Genomic DNA, 22577 nt, shown 5'->3' on the forward strand with positions numbered 1-22577 from the left:
TCAATAAAAATTTCTAAGTTTTTCTTACAATTTCCGTGGTTTCCATATTATTTTTATCGATATCGATAATATCCTGATATTTCTATCGATATTTCCGTGTTTTCGAACTACCGATATTTCCGATATTATCGATATTTAATACCTTGTTCTTATCTGTGTGGTATGGGTCTTATTTGGGGGGATTGACCAAGTTCCTTGATCCAACCACCAAAATGCAGGATGCAGCCTTCTTTCAAGTTTCATGTTTCAATTACTCAATATTAGAGTACTGTTTTTTTTTGTCATGCTTTTCTTGCGTTGTAATTATTTGATATATTAACTTTCTTTTTTTATTTGTTTTTGTTTTGTTCCAATAATATATAGGACCTTCTATATGTCATATCCAAAAATGAAGATATAAAAAGAGGTAACACAAAATAATGATATACTAACTTCTCATGCTATTTTCGCAATCCAAACACTTGAAACCTACATTATATATCGATAAAATTCAATTATAATTCAACAAAAGACTAGCAAATATATCGATAACATCACGAGAAAATTTTCATTGTGACGGGAACATGGATGGTACACCACATGTTTTTATGTAAGTGATGGAAAATTTTATTTTTTAAGATATTAACTTTTTAACACACATATTCCAGCATTTATATAATGACACATGATACATCACCTCTTATACTGATCACATTGAAAAATATCTCGTAACATCACGTAACAAATACAAAAATGGGCCATAGAATAAGATGGGGTTGTGCAGTTTAAGGCCAATGGAAAAAAAAGAGGCGATGATGATGTGATATCCAAAAATGAAAGATATTAAAAGAAGTAATACAAAATAGTGATACATTAACTTCTCATGCGTTGTCATTTTCGCAATCCAAAAACTTCTAACCTATCATTTTCGCAATCCAAAAACTTCTAACCTATCGTTATACATCGATAAAATTCAATTATAATTCAGCAAGAGACTAACAAATATATCGATAACACCACGTAACAAAAACAAACATCGGCCATAGAATATGTTGGGGTTGTACAGTTTAAGGCCAATGGATAAAAAAGAGGCGATGATGATGTGATGTGGGTGCCTGCTGACTACAATCGCATACGCTTTGCATCCACGCAATCTCTTGCAACAAAACAGACGCCGAAATTCCAGGTGGATTTACTCTGTCTACGTGGATATACAAATCCTAACAGCTCTGCCAACGTGTCAATTCTCTCTAGATTCATTGGTCGAGCTTTCCACGGGGCGGTCCGGGCTGTGCCAGCGTCCGCACTGCAGGCAATTTCCACGAGTCACCACGTGCCACGTCCGCCCGTAGCCAAACGGGACCCACCACTCCCCCTCCATTATTTCACATTCCACTCAATCCATAACTAAAATGTGCACGCCACAATTTAAAAACTCCAACACCCTTGATCTGACCAGAAGTCATCACCACCAACGGCCCAGATCATATGATCATGTTCCACGCCAAGGATTTATACTCCGCGCCCACGTGTACCGCGTGGGGACGAAGCATCCGAACACGCGCTGCCTCGTGCCGTCTTCCTTTATTAACCGACTCTTTGAATTCTAACCGGTCTCGCAAACGAGAAAAACTGCAGTCAGTTTTGGATTCGGAAACCAACTCCGCCACTCTCCGCCGTCTATTTAACAGAAACAGCCACTGCTTCCACCACAAAATCCTGACTCAGGTTCAAAGACGTCCGCGGCAAGAAAACGTTTCCGGGAAACGTTTCCAGAAAACGCTGATAGTTGCTTGGACGACGACGTTTTGTCTGTGGTTGCTAATGGCGTCGCTGGGAGTCCAGTTCGGAGGGAATAACAACGCCGTTCTTGATCACCGCCGTCAGAACAGTCTTTGCATCTGCAGTCCTTCTTCCAAACAGAGTGTTTCGATGATACGTGGATCCGGGGGCAAAAGAGGAAGTGAGGTACTGGCGATGGCGGGGCCGGGATTGGAGGCGGTGGGGCGGGAACGGCGACGAGGCGGTGGGAGCGACGCGGCAGCGGCGGCGTATGAGAAGTTGGACGAGTGGATGAGGGAGTCGGTTGTGGAGATTGTCAAGAATCTCCGGGAAGCACCGCTGTTGGTTAACGTGTACGGGAGAAGCACGGACGGGAGGCCGAGGCTGGAGACGGAGAAGCGGGTGGAGGAGGAGAATTGGGACGGGCTCAGACGGAAATGGGAGGCGGGAGTGGCGCCGTTCCCCGACGGCGTTATCTTTGTGGAAGAATTAGATGATGATAACGGTGACGGAGAGGGTAGCGGTAACGACGAGAGAGGGGATGCGATCACGAGGGCGTGGGGGTTAGTGGTGCAGGGGAGGGGGGAGGAGAGTGCGCCTGCCTGTTACTTGTTGAAGACGAGTAAAGTGGATAGCGGGCCGGGTTTCGGGCTGGGAATGGGTTTGGGTTGCACTCATTTCTGTTTGGTTCGGGTCAATAGTTTCAGGGAGAAGGCCCAGTCGCAGCTCAAGAATTGTTGGCTATTGCAGTCCCAGACCCAGGCCCAGGCCCAGGCCCAATGAAACTAATTCCCTTTCCATTCCAGCACAATTGTAAATTAATACCAAATTGATTGATCTCTCCAGAAGAAAACAAAATGTAAAAAAGGGAGATGAATTGATGTTAAGTTGAATGATTTAGTTCATGATGATTATGATATACCAAGAAGAAAGCAATTTACTAGAAAGGTAGAAACTCATTTCCTTTGGTTTTTGTTTGTTTGATTATTTTAATTATATTCGAATTTAGGGGCGTATGCAATTGAGATTTAGGTTTTTCGCATTAGATTTGGCTGTGAAAGTACATGGGGATCTCTTCTATAAAAAAAGGTTGATGAATACACAATTAGAGGTAAGATTTTAGGGCAGTTCCATTCACTCTTTGTTATCTCCACACAAATTTGTTAATATTTTTTTTCCATTGATGTTCTTTAATATATTTGATATGATAGCCGGAAATTGAAAACTCTTGTTAAATCTTGTTCATTGATTTTCTTCGATTTGATGGCCGAAAAAATGAAAATAATGTGTGAGGAGATAAAAATGAATGTATAAATAGCACCACCCAAGATTTTAATGTGATGTGAGATAAAGTCCTAATTATTACAAACCCATGATCCCAACACAAAATTAGATGGGTAATAATTTTGAGTGAGGATCCTCAAATCACATCTGTTAATCGTATATCGTACAGTCAGAAATGATTGTAACTTTTTTTATTTAAAATTGAATATAAACAGTACTTAACGAAAACTGATCATACGATACACGATAAATAAATTTGATTTGAGGATCTCCGGGATCCTCACAAAGAGAACCCGACGAAAATCCTCTCTCGATAATTTTGACCACCAATAACCTATCCATGCAACCAAACAATCCCCTAATAAGGAACGAGTGGGAAAAGGAAAAGCATGACGTTTCCCCCTTTGGGCCCAAACCAATAAAAAAACCCCTCCATCCAAAACCTGGTTTGAATTTGAAAACTCCCCACGTTGTTTGCCGTTGTTTAATCTTAAAAGCTTCCTCCCAAATCACAATTTAAAACGAACAACGTTTGTAACTCAGTAGCGAGAGAGTGCGCGCTCTTCTATTTTCTCTGCAAAAATTCAAATTTGATAATCTCGAAATCGAAATAATAATAAAAATGTCCAACGGAGATCTGCCCTCCTGCGCGCCCCCAATCAAAAACCGTAACCCCAGCAACCCCACTTCCCTCCCAATCGAAATCTCCGACATCGCGCTTCCGATTTCTTGATTTCTCCTCGGAAGAACGAAGACTCGTCGTTTTGGGACAAACCCTTTTCGTTTCCGGGTGGAAAGTTTTCAAATTTTCGCGCCCATGAGGTCAGTTTAGTGGTTCTTGCAAAAGGGTCGCTCTGAAAGTTTCGTTTTTTTGAATTGGGTTCGAAGGTTATGGAGAATCGATGCGATTCGGGGAGAGTTTCCGACGGGGCAGTCCCGATACATAGATTCGATTCAAAGGTGGGTTTTTTTTTTTCCTGCGCTTAGTTCAAATCTATGGCATTTATGTTCTGGGTTTTGATTCATTTTATTGGGTTTTAGATTGCTGGCCAGAAGCGAATCAGTACTGAGATGGGACGAGAACGTGAGCTGGGACCTCGCAAACGGCCGAAAATGCGAGATCTTAAGACGGTGTGCCGGTCCGAAGGTAATTTATCTTAAATTTTAGAAATTTCTTGTTGCTGTATTGATTTTATTGGTGTGGAATGTTGTCTCCCTTTTCAGGAATGATTTTGCAATTATTTGGCGCTTAAAATGTTGATTTTTAAACCTATTAAATTTTAATGTTTCATGTGCTTTTGTTGTGCTATAGAAATTGTTCAATTACAAGTACTTGTGCAAATTGCACTCAGTTTACAAGTCAGAGTTTAATGCATTTGAAACCCACTGAAAAGGTATGATTTATCTGAGACTTTGATGTCCAAGATTTTAAGTAGTAAGTAGCTTCATGGGCTTTGCATTTGAGTTGTGTTTGAAAATCATTTGTGAATTCGTTTACTTAACGAGGTTGTTTTTGGTTTGTGATTTGGAGTGGTTTGGGGTTCACTGCTTAACTCCTACTCTTAATGCCACAGGAATTCGGACCGATAATCCAACATCGTTGAAAAACAAGGAATCAAGTGATCAAGTTCAATATGGTGATGATGAGATGTCTCAAGTTACTGAGGTGCCTATAACTTTGAGTGTAGATGCTTCCCAAGCTGGAAATTTTTGGAGAAATACACTGTCAGTACCAGTCAATCATGCTTCTAGACTAGATCTGACTACTGGTGCGTGCATTGGCAAACGTACGGTTCTAAACAACAGTCAGCAATGCACCGAGAGTTTTGAGATCACCTTGCTTAGGGATCAGAGTAAATGTGAAAAGGCGAAAGGCATTGGATTGGATCTCAATGCAGCAGATGTTTCTGCTTCAGAAAAACAAGATCCATTTTATCCTTATAAAAGCACCAATTCCTTGAAGCCAAGAGCTGCCTCTGAATGTGGGAGTTGCACTGGCCCACTGGAAGAGAAAGATCCAATGAATGTTTGGAAGGAGATGAAGCAAAATGGTTTCATATCATCCACTCATGGAGGCATACCGGTGCCAAAACCACGTCCCAAGAAGACTAAAAATGACGAGGTCAAGAAAAAGATGGAATGCGCAAAGAGGGAACAAGTGGACAGGTTCGCGAAGATTGCTGCTCCAAGTGGACTGCTCAATGAACTGAACCCTGGGATTATCAACCATGTCAGGAACAGAAAACAGGTCCGTTCAATAATAGAGTCCCTTGTAAAATTAGAAAGACTTGAAAATGACCGCCTGGGAAACAAGCAAACAACCCATCCGAAGAGTGGAACTTGTGAAATTGGGAACAGGCAGGACGTTGGAAATATGAATGATTCTGCAATACATCTCTATCATGAAAATCAGCCTCCAAATACTGTCTGTCATGACTGGCAGACAAGAGGGCTGCCTATATTGACGAACAAATCTTCTTTGATTCCAGTAGACAAAGGTGGAGATGTTGAACGAACCACAGTAGAGAGGTTTAGTGGTAAAAGTCTTGAATCGCACTCCATCCCTGAAAGAGAGGAAGATTTGCTAGCATTGAAGTTGTCATCATCAATGCAGGCGCCTGAGGATGACAGCCCTTTGTCTAGTGAGGAAACATCATCCTATCTATCTATCAAAGGTCATTTTTTTTCTTCATTTTTTTTTATCTTAAATGTTCAGTAATTTAGGTATACTTTATTAATGCATGAAAGTGGTATAAGTTAGTAGTTAAGTGATGGTTAGGGAAGATCATACATGAATACACTGTTGAAAAAGGTTGAATGTGATATCTGATCTAAGTTTTCGTTCTTTTGCAGCTGCTACCATTGCTTCTCAATGGTTGGAACTTATTCTTCTGGACGTCAAAGGACGTCTTGAAGGTAATGCTCTATCTCTTATATCACTAGTGGATCTCGTTGATGGAGCATATTCTTATCTGTTCTTTATTATGTAACTGCAGCATTGCGGCGCAGTAGGAAGAGAGTTCGAGATGTAGTAACTACAGATTTGCCATCTTTGCTGGCAAAAGAATTTTCACCAGATCAGGAGAATAATTCTCAGATCACGAAAACTTCCGCCCATGGATTTTCTAGATGTGCTATTGCAGATATGCATAGAGCGAGATGGATTCCGCTGTTTGAGCAAATGGACAAAGCACTTTCTGAGGAAGAGGAACAACTTGTGAGTGCTCGAAAAGAAACCTTGAATTCATTTCATAGCTTGTTTATTGCACGCATTTCCTTACAGAACATACTGGTAATAAATTTCAGGAAAGTTGGTCGAACCAAGTAAAAGAAATGCAGCTTCACTGTGACCAGGGCCTGCAACTTGTCCAATGGAATGCTGCTCCCGGCATTCAACATTTCGGAACATCTGAAAATGGTGCCAGGTAAATGTTTGCTTTCATAAATCTAAGCAGAATTCTTCTCAAAAATTGCTTAGAGTCGATTGCAACGCAGTTTTTTCAACTAAAGCAAATGCTGTAATCTTATCATTTGTCTTTTTGTTTGTCTTGCAGACCACTGATGTTGGATAACTCAGAAAGGGCATTAACTGTTAGGGCTGCTGCAGCTTCGATTTACTCGACGTGCAACTTCCTGTTGTCGACAAACGTGCCGTGTTTCTGATCTTGTTCAGGACTGCAGTCCTTCCTTGAATCTCTGTCTAATTAAGTAGATTAGGTTCTTGAGGCTATGTTCATTAAGTGTTTGAGTCTGTAACATTAACATGTAATCTGCCGGCTTTTTCTTGAGATTTTTCACTTTGATTTGGATAACAATGAGATGTCGATTCTCAGCTTCTTTTGAACATTTGAGTTCTAAATCCGTTTGGAACATTTGACGGTTTTATTGGATAACAATGAAGTGATGACATGTAAGTTTTTGTCCACATGTTCTTATTTTATTGGCACGGGACGTGCTACATAAGTTCTCAATTGATCAAGAAAAGAGTTAAACAAAACGTCAAATTCCAGATTAGCCAAATTAACGATTTTCCTGACCAATTTGACGAAACAAGATCACATTAAACACAAAATGAAAAGCAAAGTGCGATTTTCTGCGAAATGCAAGGGGCATATAAGCAAAGAATGGAATATCAACCTTCAAAGGTTTACACAGGATTCAAATACAACAGAGCTCAACATAAAGACACATAGATACATAATTTTTACAATCTAAATTCACATTTGTAGGGGCTTCTATAATTTACAACGCGGAACGTCACCATGTTTGCTCGTGATAAAATACAACTTAAACAGAGGCAGAAACTTCTTAAACAACCAAGTTAGTTATAGCGTGGCATATTGCCGACGAAGTAGTATGGCCTACAGCCAGTTAGGTGCCATCTTGCTTGACGTTGGCTTGGATGTTGGGTCGTCGGCTACCTTGGCAAGGGAGCGATACTGCAATTTCACACTCTCTGCGTTATCCAACGTCTTTACCACATACCTGTTGAAGCAATTTGTGTACATTAAAACAAATCTAAGCCGGCATCTCATTTGACAAAGGTATGTAAGGCAAGCAATATATATCATTAAGGTGGAATAAAACTCGAAATATGACTAACCATCCGTTTAAGCATTGTGTTGTCACAACAGCCTCGCGTCCGACGAAGCGTTGTGGTGTCCTCTTGTTCCCCTGTGACAATATCACTCCAATTATTGGTTCGAACAAACAATGGAACAAGAACGAGAGCCAAGATTGGGACTTTAGTCTGCTAACCTTTATAATAACTCTGTCAGTCACAGCGAACGGAAACTGAACACCTCTACCCCTTGGAGAATCCATGAAAGCTAAATCACCACCACCACCCTTTTCCTACATGAGAAAATAAAGGACTTAGTATTGAGGTTTTGATAATCTTTTCCTCAGTTTTTTTTTAAAACCTAATGATGCAACAGTTTCTGAATCATGAAAAAAGACAAACCTGGTCAAACCTTTCTCTTCTTCTTTTGGATGAGCGATAAAACTGTAACTCTTCTTCCCGACGGAATGCCTGTACAGCAGCTCGAAGAGCTGCACGTGTGAGACAAAACTGTTATACTGGAATGATTTCTAAAACAAATCAATGTTGTACAGTTTGTCATCCGACAGTTATTCTTTCATCCTTTTTTTTCATCTATAGGATCCCCAAAGCCTGATCTTTCCACTTAAATTGTCAATGTTTTTCTTTTTCTACGACACTTGATGATCCCTACGTATTTTACTCCAACGTTTCTGATTCCATCAATCTCTTTGAGAATTCAATTTTTCCACATTTTTCCTACACTGGAGTTTTACTAAATAATGTTTACGTCAGAGAATATTACACCATGGATTCCAAGCACATTAACATTAATTCCTTTTTTTCAGGCTACTGATGCGACTTTGGCATGGAGAAGTTCAGCATGTAACAAACAAAACCAAGAAATCGGGAAATGATTGTGCTGCCTGTTCCATTACATTGACGATGTGCAAGCAGTATAATTTCAGTTACGGTTTGTCAGAAAGAGATGTATTTTGACATGTTAAGGGATTATAAACCATCAATGAAAACTTTTACTTACAAAGATTTGGAGCAATTGAGTCTTCTGAAATCGACTGAGAACACGTGCAGCAAGCTTTCTGGAAATTATGAAAGAAAATAAAACTTCAATTTGACAATCAAAACGAAACAAAAATTTGCAAGTGATAGGGCACAACTTCTTATTGGTTCATAGAATCCCACATGCATGTACCAGATGTACTTTGCAAGCAAAAGGTTCAAAATAATGAATGCAAAAACATATGCTTATGAAGCCACACTAGGTCTCGTGCGTGCAAAATAAATTTAACGAGAGCCTTTTTGTCTTTGCCAAACCATTTAGCAGCAGTAGCTCTCTTCATTGAGTGCCGGCCACGGAAAACAGTTAATGACATGCATATATGATAACTTGTTGGCACCCTGAAGAAATGGAAACAATGAAGGGAACTTTAACGAAAAGCTCCCGATACTGTTCACTTTAACGAAAAACCACATTTTTACACTAAAAAGTCAATCCTGGAACTATTCACTTTACCCTTTATTTTGTCCTTATCGTTAAAACTCAAGTTTTCAAGTCCTTTTCATTAGTTTTCCTACAATTAAAAGCAACAAAAATACTATGGGCCGTGACTATCTTTGTTTCTAAGTTTTAACCCGAGATTGTAATTATGCATGTTATTAGATTTTATGTAGAACCATATGCACATACACAGCCAAAATACAGCAGAGAACATATGTTAGCTTGTGGTCTAGCTTTAGAGGTTGTGACGAAAGTTAACATTCCTAGCAAGAAAGCAATGATGTTTGAGATATATATATATATATATATATATGTTTTTTTGTGTAGGATCGTCCAAATATTGTCAAAGCAAACAGAAACGATCACATCTATATATGAGAGAAAAATGTGTGTCCTACTCCGAGGAACTCACCATTCTCATAACATGCTGAATTCCACCACCTCCAAAGGAATGTCCACAAGGCAATATCATTGCGTCGTCCATCAGACCTCCCCTGAAATTCAACACACAGCAAAGACTCGGTCACAAATTTTATAAATCGATGAATCAAATGCAAAACCAGTATATGAAAAAAAAAAACTCACGTCACAGGATCAGAGAGAATGGCCCTCAAAGAGTCTCCAGACTCGCTCGAGTACATAACATCCTTTCTTCCACTAAGACCACAACCATTTTCCACAACCAAATCCTTCGGAGCAGAACCAGACCCGTCAGAGCCCTGCAGATACTGCGAATAATACATGTCGCCATCCGGTTCAGCAACCGTGACGGCATTGTGGTAATTCCCCAGTCTTCCTTGCTGCGCATTACTACTGGGACTAGCCCTTGTGTTGTTATTCACTGTTTGCTGCCCAGCACTATGTTCTTTCACCAACACTTCTCTACTTGATCCTACTATTACAGTCCCACCTTAAAATTAACAAAAAAAAAAAGAAAGGGAAAACAACATTCCAAAAAATCAAACATTCGACAAAGGTTTCCAAAATTAGAAACTAAATTATGAAACGATCAAAACTTTCCACAAAAATCTCTTACCAAAAGAAGAAAGGTGCTGCTGCTGATGATGCTTAACTTTCCCGTTTCCCATTTTGTCCTCCCCATTACTCCCATTGTTACCGGCAATGCCCTTGTTTCTGCTCTCCACTCCGACAAGCCCGCCATCACCTTCATCATCGTCGTCCACGTCATCATCGTCGTCGTCGTCGTCATCGTCGTCGTCGTCCGATCCCTCGCCACTCGGCGTCGTATCAGCTCCGTTCGAGTTCCAGTTTCGCGGCTCGGGCGGGTCCCGCCGATCCAGGTTCTCGCTATACATGCTCCGCCGGAAGTCCGAGCTCTGTGGCGCGAAGAACCGGTCGTCGATGAACCCGGTGAGCTCGCGGGTCTTGGGACCCGTGTCCCCGACCCGGCGCTGCGGCGTAGCTCCGCAATTGAATCGCAAGTTGTCGTCTTGGAACACGATTGGAGAGTTGAGCCCGTTCTGGGTCGAAACCAGACCCAATTCTTCGGAGGACATGCTTGGGGTTGGGGGGAATTGGGTAATTGGGGAACTGGAAACCCTAATTTGGGGAATTGGGCATGATTTTGGGATTGAAATTAGAGGAAATTAAGCTGCTTTTGGAGGGTTTGGGGAAAGTGAATTAGGGTTTTAGGAGAGTGATTTGGGTGGGAAAAAGACACACTCTACTACTCTAGAGAGTGTTTACTTTGCTCACTTACATGGAATTTAGGGGGAAAGTGAAAAGGTGGAAAGGTTCTAAGATCTGGGGAACTCAGGTGGAAATTAGAAAAGATGAAGGACTTAAAGCTCAAAATTTTAATTGCAATTAGGAACACTGTAAAATTGGGAAATTACAAAATCGTCTGAATTTTCTTCAGAATTAGAATTCTCCTCCTTGGAGATGGTTAAGCATTTGGAGCAGCTGGCCATGTCATCTTGGAACAGTGTCGAATGAATGAGGTGGCAATGGTGTTTGTGTGATGAGACAACAAATGACAGAACTTTGAAGGGACTAAAGGCGTTGACGAGGATTGAGGAAGATGGAGAAGACAAGGAAACCGACACACATACAAACCAAAGCAAGTACAAAAAATCCACACTGACATTGACGTTGACACTGAAATGAATGAGCTGGAAAGTTCTTAGATATTTCGGTATTATATTTCGATCTATCTATCTCTCTCATTACGTGAATTTAACGAATGAACGTTTTATGATTTTCATTTTTCATTTCCTTCGAATGTGGTAAGTTATGAGTATTTTGCAAGTTTGAGGTAAGGGGTTTAAGTTTTTAGAGCCAGTTCTGGTAAAGGCGAAATGAAATGCAACTGCTTTTGGAGTTAATTTGTGGTTTTACTGTGGTACTGTTTGTTGCAATTCAACCTTAGTGTCAATGGTTAAGATGCAATCGTCAAATATGTGTCAATTTTCCCCATCAGTGACTCCACAATCTCTTTACTTTTCGAACGTGGGATGGGACAGTTCTTCACCTTCTCGCATTGGTTTCTCTTCATTTATCGAGAATGATCGGATTTTTATCGTGTGTGAAAGATGAGCGCAATGCATGCTCGTGTATAAGTTATTTTTATCGAGAATGATCAAACCAAACCAGCTGATTAACCAAATTCAAAAAAATTGATGAAAATCGTTCGAGAATCAAAGACCAGCTGAAGGCAATCCTGTGAATGAAAGTTTGCTTCAACTATATTTCCAATGTTTATTCTCAACATTGTTGTGTTGCCTCTGAACTCCATCGCGAAAGCGATCATTTGAATGTTTATGAATGGTTTGGCATGTGTGTGCAGTAATCATGATGTTCTTTTCGGATTTAGTTTTCTTAATAAAACACATTCAGGATCAGATTAGTTTGGTACATGTTCTTGTAAACTGATCACTCTCTTTAACTGATAACCTTGATCAACTTGGTGAAAATATGGCTTGAATCCTTAGGCCATCTCCAACCGAAGGGTTCAAAGGGCAAGAGAGCCGAAAAACGCCTGAAAACCGTCTCCAACCAAAGGCTAGGCCAAAGAGCTCGTGGGCCCCACGGAATCTGAAAGGGCCAAAGGGCTGGCCCAATCCAGACTGACCAGAAATGTGAGCATTCCACCAAATTTTTAAATGCAACGGCTAGCTGACATCAGCTAACCATTATTTTTTATTTTTTTTTACAGGTTTTTTTTTATTCAAATTTTTTTTTGTATAACTTTTATTTTTAAATTCTATTTCTTTCTATAACTTCCTATAACTTCTATTTTACAAAATTTGTTTCGTATTATTTTTAAATTCTATTTTTTTTTCCTATAACTTCTATTTTACAAATTTTGTTTCATATTTTTTTTATATTCGGAAGTGACATCTGAAATCCTCTTCTGTGTACACCGAGTTGGGGTTGAAGTAGTTGTTCATCAGATTTGCATGCGTCATCGCTCTGTTTTGTGGTTTGTAAGAGCGACTAGCAATAGAGCCACCACATTGAGGTTGTTCCTCAGTTGGTTGATGCACCATGGTCGCAACCATGGCTGCTGCTCTGTTTTGTTTGTTGCGCCTTACTTGAACTTCTTCGTCAAACTCCTCATCTTCTTGTCTCATTTGCGCCCATTTTTCTTCCAATTTGGAATTGGATAAGGACCCCCAGTTGAAATCCAAAGAGGATCCAAAGTTGGAATTCATTGCAAACTTGAATTGAAAGAAATTTAATTGGAATAGATTGAATTCAAAGTTGTGTGAATTATAACCCAATATCCACCATATTTATAGCAAAAAAAATTCAAATCCAACGACTAACTGACGTCATGCTGACATCACTTAGCCTTTGGATTTGAATTTAAGTTGTATTTTTTTAATAATAAATTATGTTTGGCCCTATGGTTCTTTAGACCTCGGTTGGAGACGATTTTTTGTGATAAGGCTAAAATGAGCCATATGGCCCTATGGCCCTTTGGCCCTCGGTTGGAGATGGAGGCAAATATAGCCATGTACTGTTCATTAAAATATTAATTTATTGGAGTGCTAGAGGGCTAAAACGAGCCATCTGGCTAGCCTTCGGTTGGAGATGGCCTTATATTTCATGGTTTTAGTAAGCGCTTCGAGCACACTTTTGAGAATTCGAGCTTGCGAGATCAAATTAATCGCAGTTGAAGCATTTGGTTTGATATACTTCTCACCTCCTAAACCCTTGTTTATTTCTTTGAAGCTCTTATTTCTACAAAAGAATTGCGTCCTACTTTGTTGGTGTACACTAATTTTTCTTCAGTACGTGTTTGCACTAAACACAAACACATTGCGAGAAATATAGTAATGTTGGTGTTTAAAGCGGTAGTGTTGATGCTTCAATTGAGTGTAATGCACAATTCCGAAAAGGCAATGCACCACTCCGAACAATGAAACGAATAATGTACTTGGACGATGTGAAAAATGAAATAATAGCATCAAATTGTTAGAGGGCATGTGCTGGTAGGTGATAGAAGGTGGTGCCCCTACCATCAAGGCAAGGCAACCCAACAGCAATAGGCACCAATTTCAACTGCTGTGAGACCAAAAGCTAGAGACTTTTAGTTTTATGAGGACGGACTTGGATTGTTTGCCCTCCCCATTCCATGCCATTACCATGCGTTCTTATATTCTGTGGTCACGGTTAAGTTACGTCAATATTTTATATCAATTTTTTATAGAATTAATAAGACAAAAAGTAATGGGAATATAAAATATTGACATAACTTAATCGTAACCACGAAATAGGAGGGCATGAGAAGGGTATGAAATGGAGAGTCCAGACAATCCTATGAGGACATCATGTTGTTGCCCCTCACCAAAGCAAAAGCATGAACAAAGAAAACTACCAAACAAAAAAGCAGATTTCTTTATTATCTCCAAACAATGGAAGCAGCAAGAAGCAGCTTTTTACAGCTTTTCGTTTAAGTGCTTTTCCCTTAGTTTGTAATTTGAATGGTCCTCCTAAGCATTTAGAAGTACTTAAATTGTGAAAGCAAAGTCTTTACCTTGACTGACTGCCCATACCAAAGCACTTCTTGGGCTTAATGCTCATGTTTTGGTCCCATCAAAGGTAGTGGGTTTCTTCACTTTCAAGAACATTACATGGAAATAAACATTGTGAGAATTAACAAGCAAAAGATAGATAAAAGAGGATGTACAAACGGTAAAAAAGTAGATTAATTTTTCAAGAAACACTTCCAAATAAAAGAATCTCTCTCCGATTCTACATCTCATTCTCCATTCTAATTACGAGAGAAATAGACAAAATGAAATAACCAACCGGTTACAATACAAATTGCTTCTTGAACACGCACTAATAATATTTATATAATTATAAATAAATAAAAAATTAGAGCATTTGATCCTTGTTTCTTTGACCTGCATTAATCATCCAAATCCAAAGAAAATCATATAATTTCTGAAGGAGCCATGTGTAAGGTGATAATTCAAATGCCAATGTATTTATAATTTAATTTAATTAATCTCTTGGGCCCAAAACCATATATTTATTTGGCTGAAAGCATTGGCTAATGGCTAGGGACAACTCATTGGCATTGCTCAAAGTCTATGCACATGGCTATGCAAGTTTATTATATTCTTTGACTACCCTTTACAGATATGGGCGTTGTGGTTGTTAGGAGTGCCACATTTTTTATTGTGCTTTTGGAGATATTTTCTTACGTGTCAGGAATATAGTTTCGTATACTAACGAATATAATATAAATGATTGGATATTTAAAAGAAAAAATTTATAACCACTTATATTATGATTTTTGGTGTATTCAGCTGTGTTCTCGACATACTAAAAAAGTTTATCATGCCTTTGGCTAGAGGAGAGAGAAAGATGAGTTAGACCGTTTTTCTGATTATTTGATAACGACAAGCATATTGATATGTTATCAAGAAATCGGATCTCTTCCATCAAGGCCACCGGATCAAGTGATCTGGATTATTGAAATTTCATCCAACGGCTAAAAATTATTTTAGCTCTTAAAGAGTTAAAACAGGTGGGCCGTTTGATGAAATTTCAAAAGTTCAGATTACTTGATCTATTAACCTTGATGAAAGAGATCCAAAGATGATCGCTTCTCTGTTATCAAATCATCGATATATTTATTAGTGAAGGTTTACATGACAGATAATTAATAACGAGTTCTCGTTTTATTAATTAATCTGACCATTCAGCTGATTAGACGCTCTAACTAAATTTTACCCAAGAGGAGGGGAAATCCATGCAAGTTACCATCAATTCATTGGAAAGAAAAACATTGGGGAGGGTATAAAGAGGAATAAACAAATAGTTTCTGCAGATAAATATAAGATAGATAAATGGGTGGTAAAATATAAAAACATAGCTTCTATTCCGACAGGGAGCTCCCTAATCTATATATATATATATATATATATAATATTAACGTACAATTGTATATGCCCTACCACTTTGGTTTCTTCTTGCTTTTGCATTATTCTACTGAGCTCTTTAGATTTATTTGACTTTAAAGTGGGCACTAAGATTCTCTGGTCTCAGGCCTCTCTACTCACTTTTGACTTCCAGAAATTGTATTTTATTTCCCATCATTGGGACACACATGGGGGCAAGAATAACAACAAACCACCTTCTCAAACGTGTCTTGGGAAGTCAATTCTGTCCTAGACGGGTGCCACCGTGCCGGTATTTTCAACACAACTGCGTTTTGTCGTGCATTTTAACTTTTTCTTACAACGCTATTTGTTTTACCTTTGTCTACAACGCAATTCGCTTAAAGCTTGAAATACCGTTAAAATGACATTCACGTCGATAGCAATCAGACAAACTAAAATGTAGGATCAGTGACATGTTGCGAAAGTTTCCAAGCATTTAGAAGTTGACAAATAGAATCAGCTCTTAGTAAGAAACATGAACGAAGAGAAATTGGAAGAGTTCAGAAGATTAGTCGTGACAATTTCTGACCGGGACTCGAATCGGAATCCGGCAAAGGAGAATCTGGTGACCTAGCTACTTGTAGCATGGAGGAGAAACTACAGAAATGTATCACAAGAAATCCACAACAGAAGGATAACAAATACAACAATGCAGAAAAAAGAAAAACCTTCAAACAATTAAAATTTCCTTCTCCCTCGATAGAACGAACAAACTGGATTCTTCTGTGCCGGATAACTTGCTGTGAATCCCTTCACTGAATATCGGTTAAGATTTGTTTAATGCATCACAACTCCTCTTGGCCTTCGGAAGGACATCGGATCATCTCCAAAATGTTGACGACCTCCCCCATGTCTGGTCTGTTTGATGGCACTTGTGACGTGCATATCAAGCCTAGTTTCATCACAGGTATAGCCTCTTCTGCTGGGAAAATTCCTTGGAGCCGAGCATCAACGCATTCTTCTACCCTGCCTTCTTCCAGTGCTTCTCTCACCATGTCACAAAGCACCACAACATCATCTTCCATGTACTCGACAGGTCTTTTCCCGGTGACAATCTCTAGAACCAAAATCCCAAACCCGTACACATCACATTTCTCGGTTATCTTTACCGTTTTGCAAGCAAACTCTGGTGCCATGTAGCCAAGGGCGCTCTGAATCTTGCTGCTCAGAACATAGCGGTCAAGCATTGGCAACAACCTAGCCAGGCCAAAGTCTCCCACTTTGGGTTCACCTGAGCTGCCAATCAGGACATTGCTGGACTTTATATTGTAGTGAATTATGTTCATCTGGTGCAAGTGAGCCAAACTTTTCGCAGTTCCAAGAATTATGTTGAACCGGTCATTCCACGACAGGAAGTTTCCACCTGCTCCATCATGAAGATGCTTGTATAAACTACCACCGGCAACATATTCGTATATGATGAGCTGTAATGATGGAGTCCAGTAATAGCCTTCGATCTCCACAAGATTATCGTGCCTCACTTTCCCCAATTTCTTCACTTCCCTTTCAAATTCTCCTTGAGACTTCACAAGACTAGAAACAGTGAGCTTCTTGATTGCAACTGGTCGTCCATCTCGAAGAACAGTCCGATAGACTGCTCCAAACCCGCCTCGCCCAAGCTCACAGTCCTTGTTGAGCAGTGCATGTGCGCTGGTGCTGAAGTCAGGCTCACCTGAGAACATGACAAGCTTACCAGAGTTTCCATCTGTTGTAGGGGAATGGCTGAAGTCATCCCCACCTGAAAATGCGAGGGCTGCCGCCGGTTGAGTTGTGGAAGAGGAAGACCGGACACGGAGATTAAGCACGGTAATGGCAATTACACCAATGACAATGACAGCGGCTGCAGCAATGGCAATAAGCGAAGAAATACTGAGTAAGATTCTTCGATGACCAAGATTTGATGAGATTTCTCCTGTGCTGGAATCAGAAGAGGAATTGGGATTGAGGACAATGGGTTTGGGAAGGACTCCTGGGCAAGACTTATTAACTGCAGAACCACAGAGAGATGGATTTCCAGAGACGGAGGAAGGGGAGATGGTGTTGAAAAAGGCACCCGCAGGTAGTTCACCCTGGAGGTTGTTGTGGGAAATGTTGAAGGAAAGAAGGTTGGGAAGATTGGCTAGATGCTTCGGCAGGCCTCCCGTGAGGCTATTGAAGGACAAGTCCACATTTTGTAAGTTGGTAAGTTTGGACATTGCTGCAGGTATTGGACCAGTCAATTTGTTCTGTGATACAATTCTGGAGAATTCAACCAAAACCAATATATCAAAAACCAACAAAAAAATTGTCGAAGAATCTCAAACAACAGAAAAACATACTAGGATTAAGGTAAACACGATTCGTGCGTAAAATCATTCTCATATCTTGATTAAGTAAGTGCAAAGGATTTCTAATATTAACAAGTTACTACCCTTATAGATTAAGAAAAATTAGGACACGAAAATGAAATGTAAGAGAGAAAAGGGAACTTACAAAGTGGTTAGAGAAGAGCAATTCTCGATTGAAGTTGGAATGGTTCCATTGAGCCGATTTTCGCTCAAGTCGAGATTGTCCAGGACCTTCAGGTCTCCAATGGCCACAGGAATAGGACCAGCAAGAGAGTTACCAGAGAGGTTCAAAACGTGCAAGCTGCTTAAAGCCCCAATGTCAGACGTAATTTCACCGGAAAAATGATTAAGGGATAAATCCAAGACTTGGAGATTCTTTAGTGCATTTCCAGCTGATGAAGATAGAGGGATGTTCTTGCTTCCACTTAGTTTTTTCTCTGAAAGTGAAACTTCCTCTGTACCTGCCGCGAATATCCACACAGGAAGCTCACCCGCCATCGAATTCTTGCTAAAATCTAAAGCCATAAGGTTTGTGCAGTAAGACAGAGACTTTGGCAAGCTACCAGTGAACCCATTTGCAGAAAAATTCAATACTTTCAAAGACTCAAGATTGCCTATTGAACTTGGAACTTCACCCGAAAATTGGTTGCTAGAAAGGTCCAAAGTCTCAAGGCTCTTCACCTCTCCAATCCACTCTGGAACCTCACCGGAAAACGTGTTCTGGTGCAAATTCAGATAGCTGCACAGGCCAAGTTTCTGCATTGTCTGAGGGAGGTTACCCGAGAACGAATTCTCGCTCAGGTCAATGGACCTCAAGAGCAACCAGTTTCCAATTCCATCTGGAACTTGCCCAGTAAACCGATTCCTGGCCAAATTAATTCCTCGCAAATTATTCAATCCTTCAACCCCCTTTGGAATTCCACCCTCCAACAAGTTATCAGACAAATCCAGTGATCTAATCCCACTCAAGGACCAAACCCCAGCCGGAACCGAACCCGAAAACTGGTTCAACGACAAGTTAACAGAAGCTAGACTCGGACACGAGCCCAAACTCTCCGGAATTTTCCCGGAAAACTTGTTTTTCGCCAGAGAAATCATTCTCAGTGACCCACATTGCCGGAAAAACTCTTCTGGAACATCACCGGAGAAACTGTTCTCACTCAAATCGAGGACTCGGAGGTTGTCGATGTGAGCAATGTTAGGCGTTAAGCTTCCGGTGAGATTATTCTTCGAAAGCGAGAGCTTCCGGAGCGCTTGCAGTTGCAGAAGGCCGCGCCCGATGTGACCCGAAAGCGAGAAGTCGTCGAGGTTGAGCTCGATGACCCGGTTGGATCTCGGGTGGCATTTTACCCCGACCCAACTGCAAGCACTGTCGTCGTCTTCGCTCCAAGACGCTAACTTTCCCTTCGGATCTTGGATATTCGCCTTGAACACTATCAGCCCCAACACGTCGTCGTTCAGAGACGGGTTCAGAGATCTCGCGAGAACCGGAGACAAAACGACGACGGCGAATAGGAGGAGCAGCGGTTTCATGCCTGAAAAGGGTCGCATTGTTCGGTATTCAAGGGCCCCACTACAAGGCCATAAAAACCAGAGAGCTCAAAGCTAAAAGAAAGAAGACAACTCTGTCCAACGGCTAAATTTATGGGTTTGAAAAGAACAAAATGGGGGAAAATGCTCCTGAAAACGGCGCCGTCTGCCGGTAAGAAGCCCAATAAACCAAAAGAGGGCGTGAAATCGGAAAAATTCACAGCCAAAAACCCCAGAAATTAACCGCTCCCAGGTGAAGAACAGTCGAGCTACAGAGCTCGAACAGTCAACAAAAGTCAAACAAGAAGCTCCGAGCCTGTTCGATATGAGAACCGTCAAATGCCGAGGCTGGAGTTTTCGAATATCAGCCGGGGAATGCTGCAATGGTGGGGAAACACGCCGGAATTTGCAGCGGGAAAAGCTCCGGAGACGGAGCAGGAGAATTAGGGTTTTGACAAAGCTGAAGGCTTTTGAGTATTCGGGGAACTTTCTAGAGAGCTTCACTCTCTCTCTCTCTCTCTCTCTCTCACTCTCTCTCTCTCTACTCTCTCCCTTCTGTGTGTGTCTGGGACTCTACGTCTTGTATAAAGTCTGATGAGCTTCTGAAAAGAGAAAAATTAAATTAAAGTTTCTTATTAACGGCAGAGCAGGGCGGGACCGGCCTGGTAGATGGGGGCTTATTTAGAGCACTTTCATCCTAAATACTTTGCGTCAGCACCTAGTGCATTTATTCATTCAAATAAACAGTAATAGACCTCAATAAATAGTAATAGGCCAAAATATCTCCACTCACCCCTAACAAAAAACAACCTAGTCAATTTTATTAAAATATTATTATTTTTTATTACAATGGTTCTCTTGTCCGACTCGTCATCGTCAGCCTTCGTACCTTCTCCGTCGTCCTCCACTTTCACTTTCCCTTTCTTCTTCTTGTTCTCCGCCTCGGCCTCCACTTTCTCCTTCCCTTTCTTCTTCTTGTTCTTGTTCTCCGCTTGGGTCGGTGCTGAAGCTGGGCCAACCAGTCTCAGTCACGACCACCAGAGTGTTCTCGTATCGTGCAACGACCATGGCTCTGATGACGGTGTCAACCATCATGTCGAGAGGTTTTGGTATCGAACGCCCATGGTGAGGTAATCTTGGAATCCGAATGGGTGCTTCTGAAACAAGGGAAACTCGGCCTCCGCCTTACTCTCGCCGGAGTTGTCCTCTTCTTCTTTCACAACTTCCCCTTCCGCTTCTTCCTTCTTCGCCTGCTCTTTCTTCTTCTAAGCTCCCTTGACCTTCTTCCTCGCCGGCGCCACCAGCTGCTTTTCTTCTTACTCAGTCGTCTTGCGTTTCCTCGGCGCCATTCCCACAAAACGCACACTATTAAAAGCCCGATCCCTGGCTCTGTCAATTATAGGCTGGCCTGGAGACCAGCAATTGAACTGGCTATAGTGGATTGACTGAGTCCCAACCCTTTTTTTTTATTGGGTGTCGGCCTAATGGTGTTCCGGTGGAAGTGCTCTTATGAATGAGCATCATCTCCGAATCCTTTTTATGAGGATCATGGGAATTCTCAAATCATATATGTTCATCATACATCATGCGATCCGAAATTATTTTAAATTAAAAATGAATAATACTTGACGAAAACTGGTCGCACGATATATGATGAACGGATACTATTTGAGGATCTCCAGAATCCCCGAAGGGTGTACAATGTCCGACGTGGAACACGCCCAGTCGTCGTTACCGATGGCGCTTTATGACGAGGAAGGCACAAGTGGCGGTAACCGTCGACGGAGCGGAATGTGACTGAAAAACTATGTGTGAAGTTATGGTTATGACATGTTGCTGCTAACATTTTTTAGGTAAAATTGTTTATGCAACGCAGACATATGTTATAAATTACTCAATCCAAACATCAGAAATAAATAAGCATAAAGAGCAAAAATGATGTATTTAAATTATTTAATTTTTATATTGAAATTTTCGGATTCATTGCATAAATTAAAATCAAAATTTTCGAATAAACAAGATTATGAAAATCATGCAAAGCTAGATAAGGGGAGTGTATTCAATTGAGAATTTGAGAGACTTTAATGGATTTATAAATTCATGGATTTTTATAGAGTTTAATTGATTTGTAGAGATTCCATATAAAATTTTGATTCAATTCCCTCAAAATCTCATGGGGAGATGTGAGATTTATGGATGCTTAAAATACATTACGAAATCTTTTCAATTCCCTCTAGTTCCTCAACTTTCTCAAATTCTTTAAAATCAATTTCTAATTGAATGCACCTGAAATGTTATAAACTTCTTAAAAATCCTAATTGAATACACCCGAATTTCTAAGGATTTTAATAAACTATCTTAAAATTCTAATTGAATACACCTTGAATTTCAGAGAATCACTTAAAATCCTGATTGAATACCCCTAGATTCATTAAAAGAATTAAAATCCTTCAAAATCTCAATTGAATACACCAATTTGATTAGGATTTTGGTATCCTGAACTTAATTTTTTGTATTGTTTGCACTTGTTCGAACTTAATTATATAAGCAATAATGCAGATTACCTAAATCAATGATTCAGTCTTTTAGACTGGCAGTTGATAACATAATCATAAACTAAATTAATAAAGAAACAAAAACTTGGCTTGTACATCAACATTTATGTTTATTTGCCATTTTAATACAATGTTTATTGGACATCCGTGGAGACCTAGCAAACGGGTGATATTTGTCATGTTTGGCATGAAAAAGATAAATGAAATATGTTCTTTTTATACATATGTTTCTAAAGCACTTTCCTATGTTTCAATTTTTGAAAGATATGAGGATAAACAAAATACCAACCAATTGAAAGGATAAATCAATTGAAAATATTTGTGTCGTTTTTATGTCATATTCGTTATCTTAAAGGATTGTGTCGAGTCAAACTTGTTATCTTAACGGATTCTTAATAGATGACCTAATAACGACTCAACTCGTTAATAGGCCGTGTCGTTTCTTGTCAAATTGATTGGTCATGCAAAAAACTGTCATGCCGAAGGTCTAGACCGGACAAACAAGTTGTGTTCATGTCGTTACATATCATACCTATTATCTTAACAAATTTTTAACGTTAACCCGATCATAATCTGAATCGTTAACGGATTCTAAATAAATGACCTGATAATGACCCGACTCATTAATGAGTTGACCTGAAC

The 22577-nt window shown here is 40.1% G+C and overlaps 4 protein-coding genes across 6 annotated transcripts; 2 read left to right on the top strand and 2 right to left on the bottom strand.

Annotated features, from left to right (window-relative positions):
- The first annotated feature begins 1342 nt into the window (after window positions 1-1342).
- On the top strand, window positions 1343-2708 carry LOC103423635 (uncharacterized). Its single transcript, XM_008361725.4, has one exon. It carries the CDS (start codon window positions 1468-1470, stop codon window positions 2542-2544), a length of 1077 nt encoding a protein of 358 aa, XP_008359947.2. The 5' UTR covers window positions 1343-1467; the 3' UTR covers window positions 2545-2708.
- Window positions 2709-3405: 697 nt separating this feature from the next.
- LOC103413919 (uncharacterized) lies at window positions 3406-6968 on the top strand. The gene is made up of 7 exons (XM_008352352.4): window positions 3406-4005; window positions 4087-4192; window positions 4620-5720; window positions 5899-5961; window positions 6042-6262; window positions 6352-6470; window positions 6600-6968. Exons 1-7 carry the CDS (start codon window positions 3937-3939, stop codon window positions 6706-6708), a joined length of 1788 nt encoding a protein of 595 aa, XP_008350574.2. The 5' UTR covers window positions 3406-3936; the 3' UTR covers window positions 6709-6968.
- A 189-nt stretch (window positions 6969-7157) lies between these two features.
- LOC103414079 (U-box domain-containing protein 62) lies at window positions 7158-11062 on the bottom strand. Of its 3 annotated transcripts, none has more exons than XM_029102398.2 (8): window positions 10141-11062; window positions 9690-10014; window positions 9517-9598; window positions 8628-8685; window positions 8009-8097; window positions 7804-7899; window positions 7649-7719; window positions 7158-7530 (listed from the first exon to the last, which is right to left on the bottom strand). In XM_029102398.2, exons 1-8 carry the CDS (start codon window positions 10619-10621, stop codon window positions 7407-7409), a joined length of 1326 nt encoding a protein of 441 aa, XP_028958231.1. In that variant the 5' UTR covers window positions 10622-11062; the 3' UTR covers window positions 7158-7406. The 3 variants fall into 3 exon arrangements, with proteins under 3 accessions (XP_028958231.1, XP_028958240.1, XP_028958234.1); XM_029102407.2 differs by having other exon boundaries at window positions 9690-9996; window positions 10141-10960; XM_029102401.2 differs by having other exon boundaries at window positions 9690-9999; window positions 10141-10960.
- Window positions 11063-15966: 4904 nt separating this feature from the next.
- LOC103451240 (probable LRR receptor-like serine/threonine-protein kinase IRK) lies at window positions 15967-19973 on the bottom strand. Its single transcript, XM_029102416.2, has 2 exons — window positions 17996-19973; window positions 15967-17761 (listed from the first exon to the last, which is right to left on the bottom strand). The coding sequence occupies exons 1-2, from the start codon at window positions 19399-19401 to the stop codon at window positions 16309-16311; spliced, it is 2859 nt and encodes a 952-aa protein (XP_028958249.1). The 5' UTR covers window positions 19402-19973; the 3' UTR covers window positions 15967-16308.
- Window positions 19974-22577: the final 2604 nt, after the last annotated feature.

Source organism: Malus domestica, chromosome 01 (genome assembly GCF_042453785.1).
Source record: "Malus domestica chromosome 01, GDT2T_hap1".
In the NCBI taxonomy this organism is placed as follows: Eukaryota; Viridiplantae; Streptophyta; class Magnoliopsida; order Rosales; family Rosaceae; genus Malus; species Malus domestica.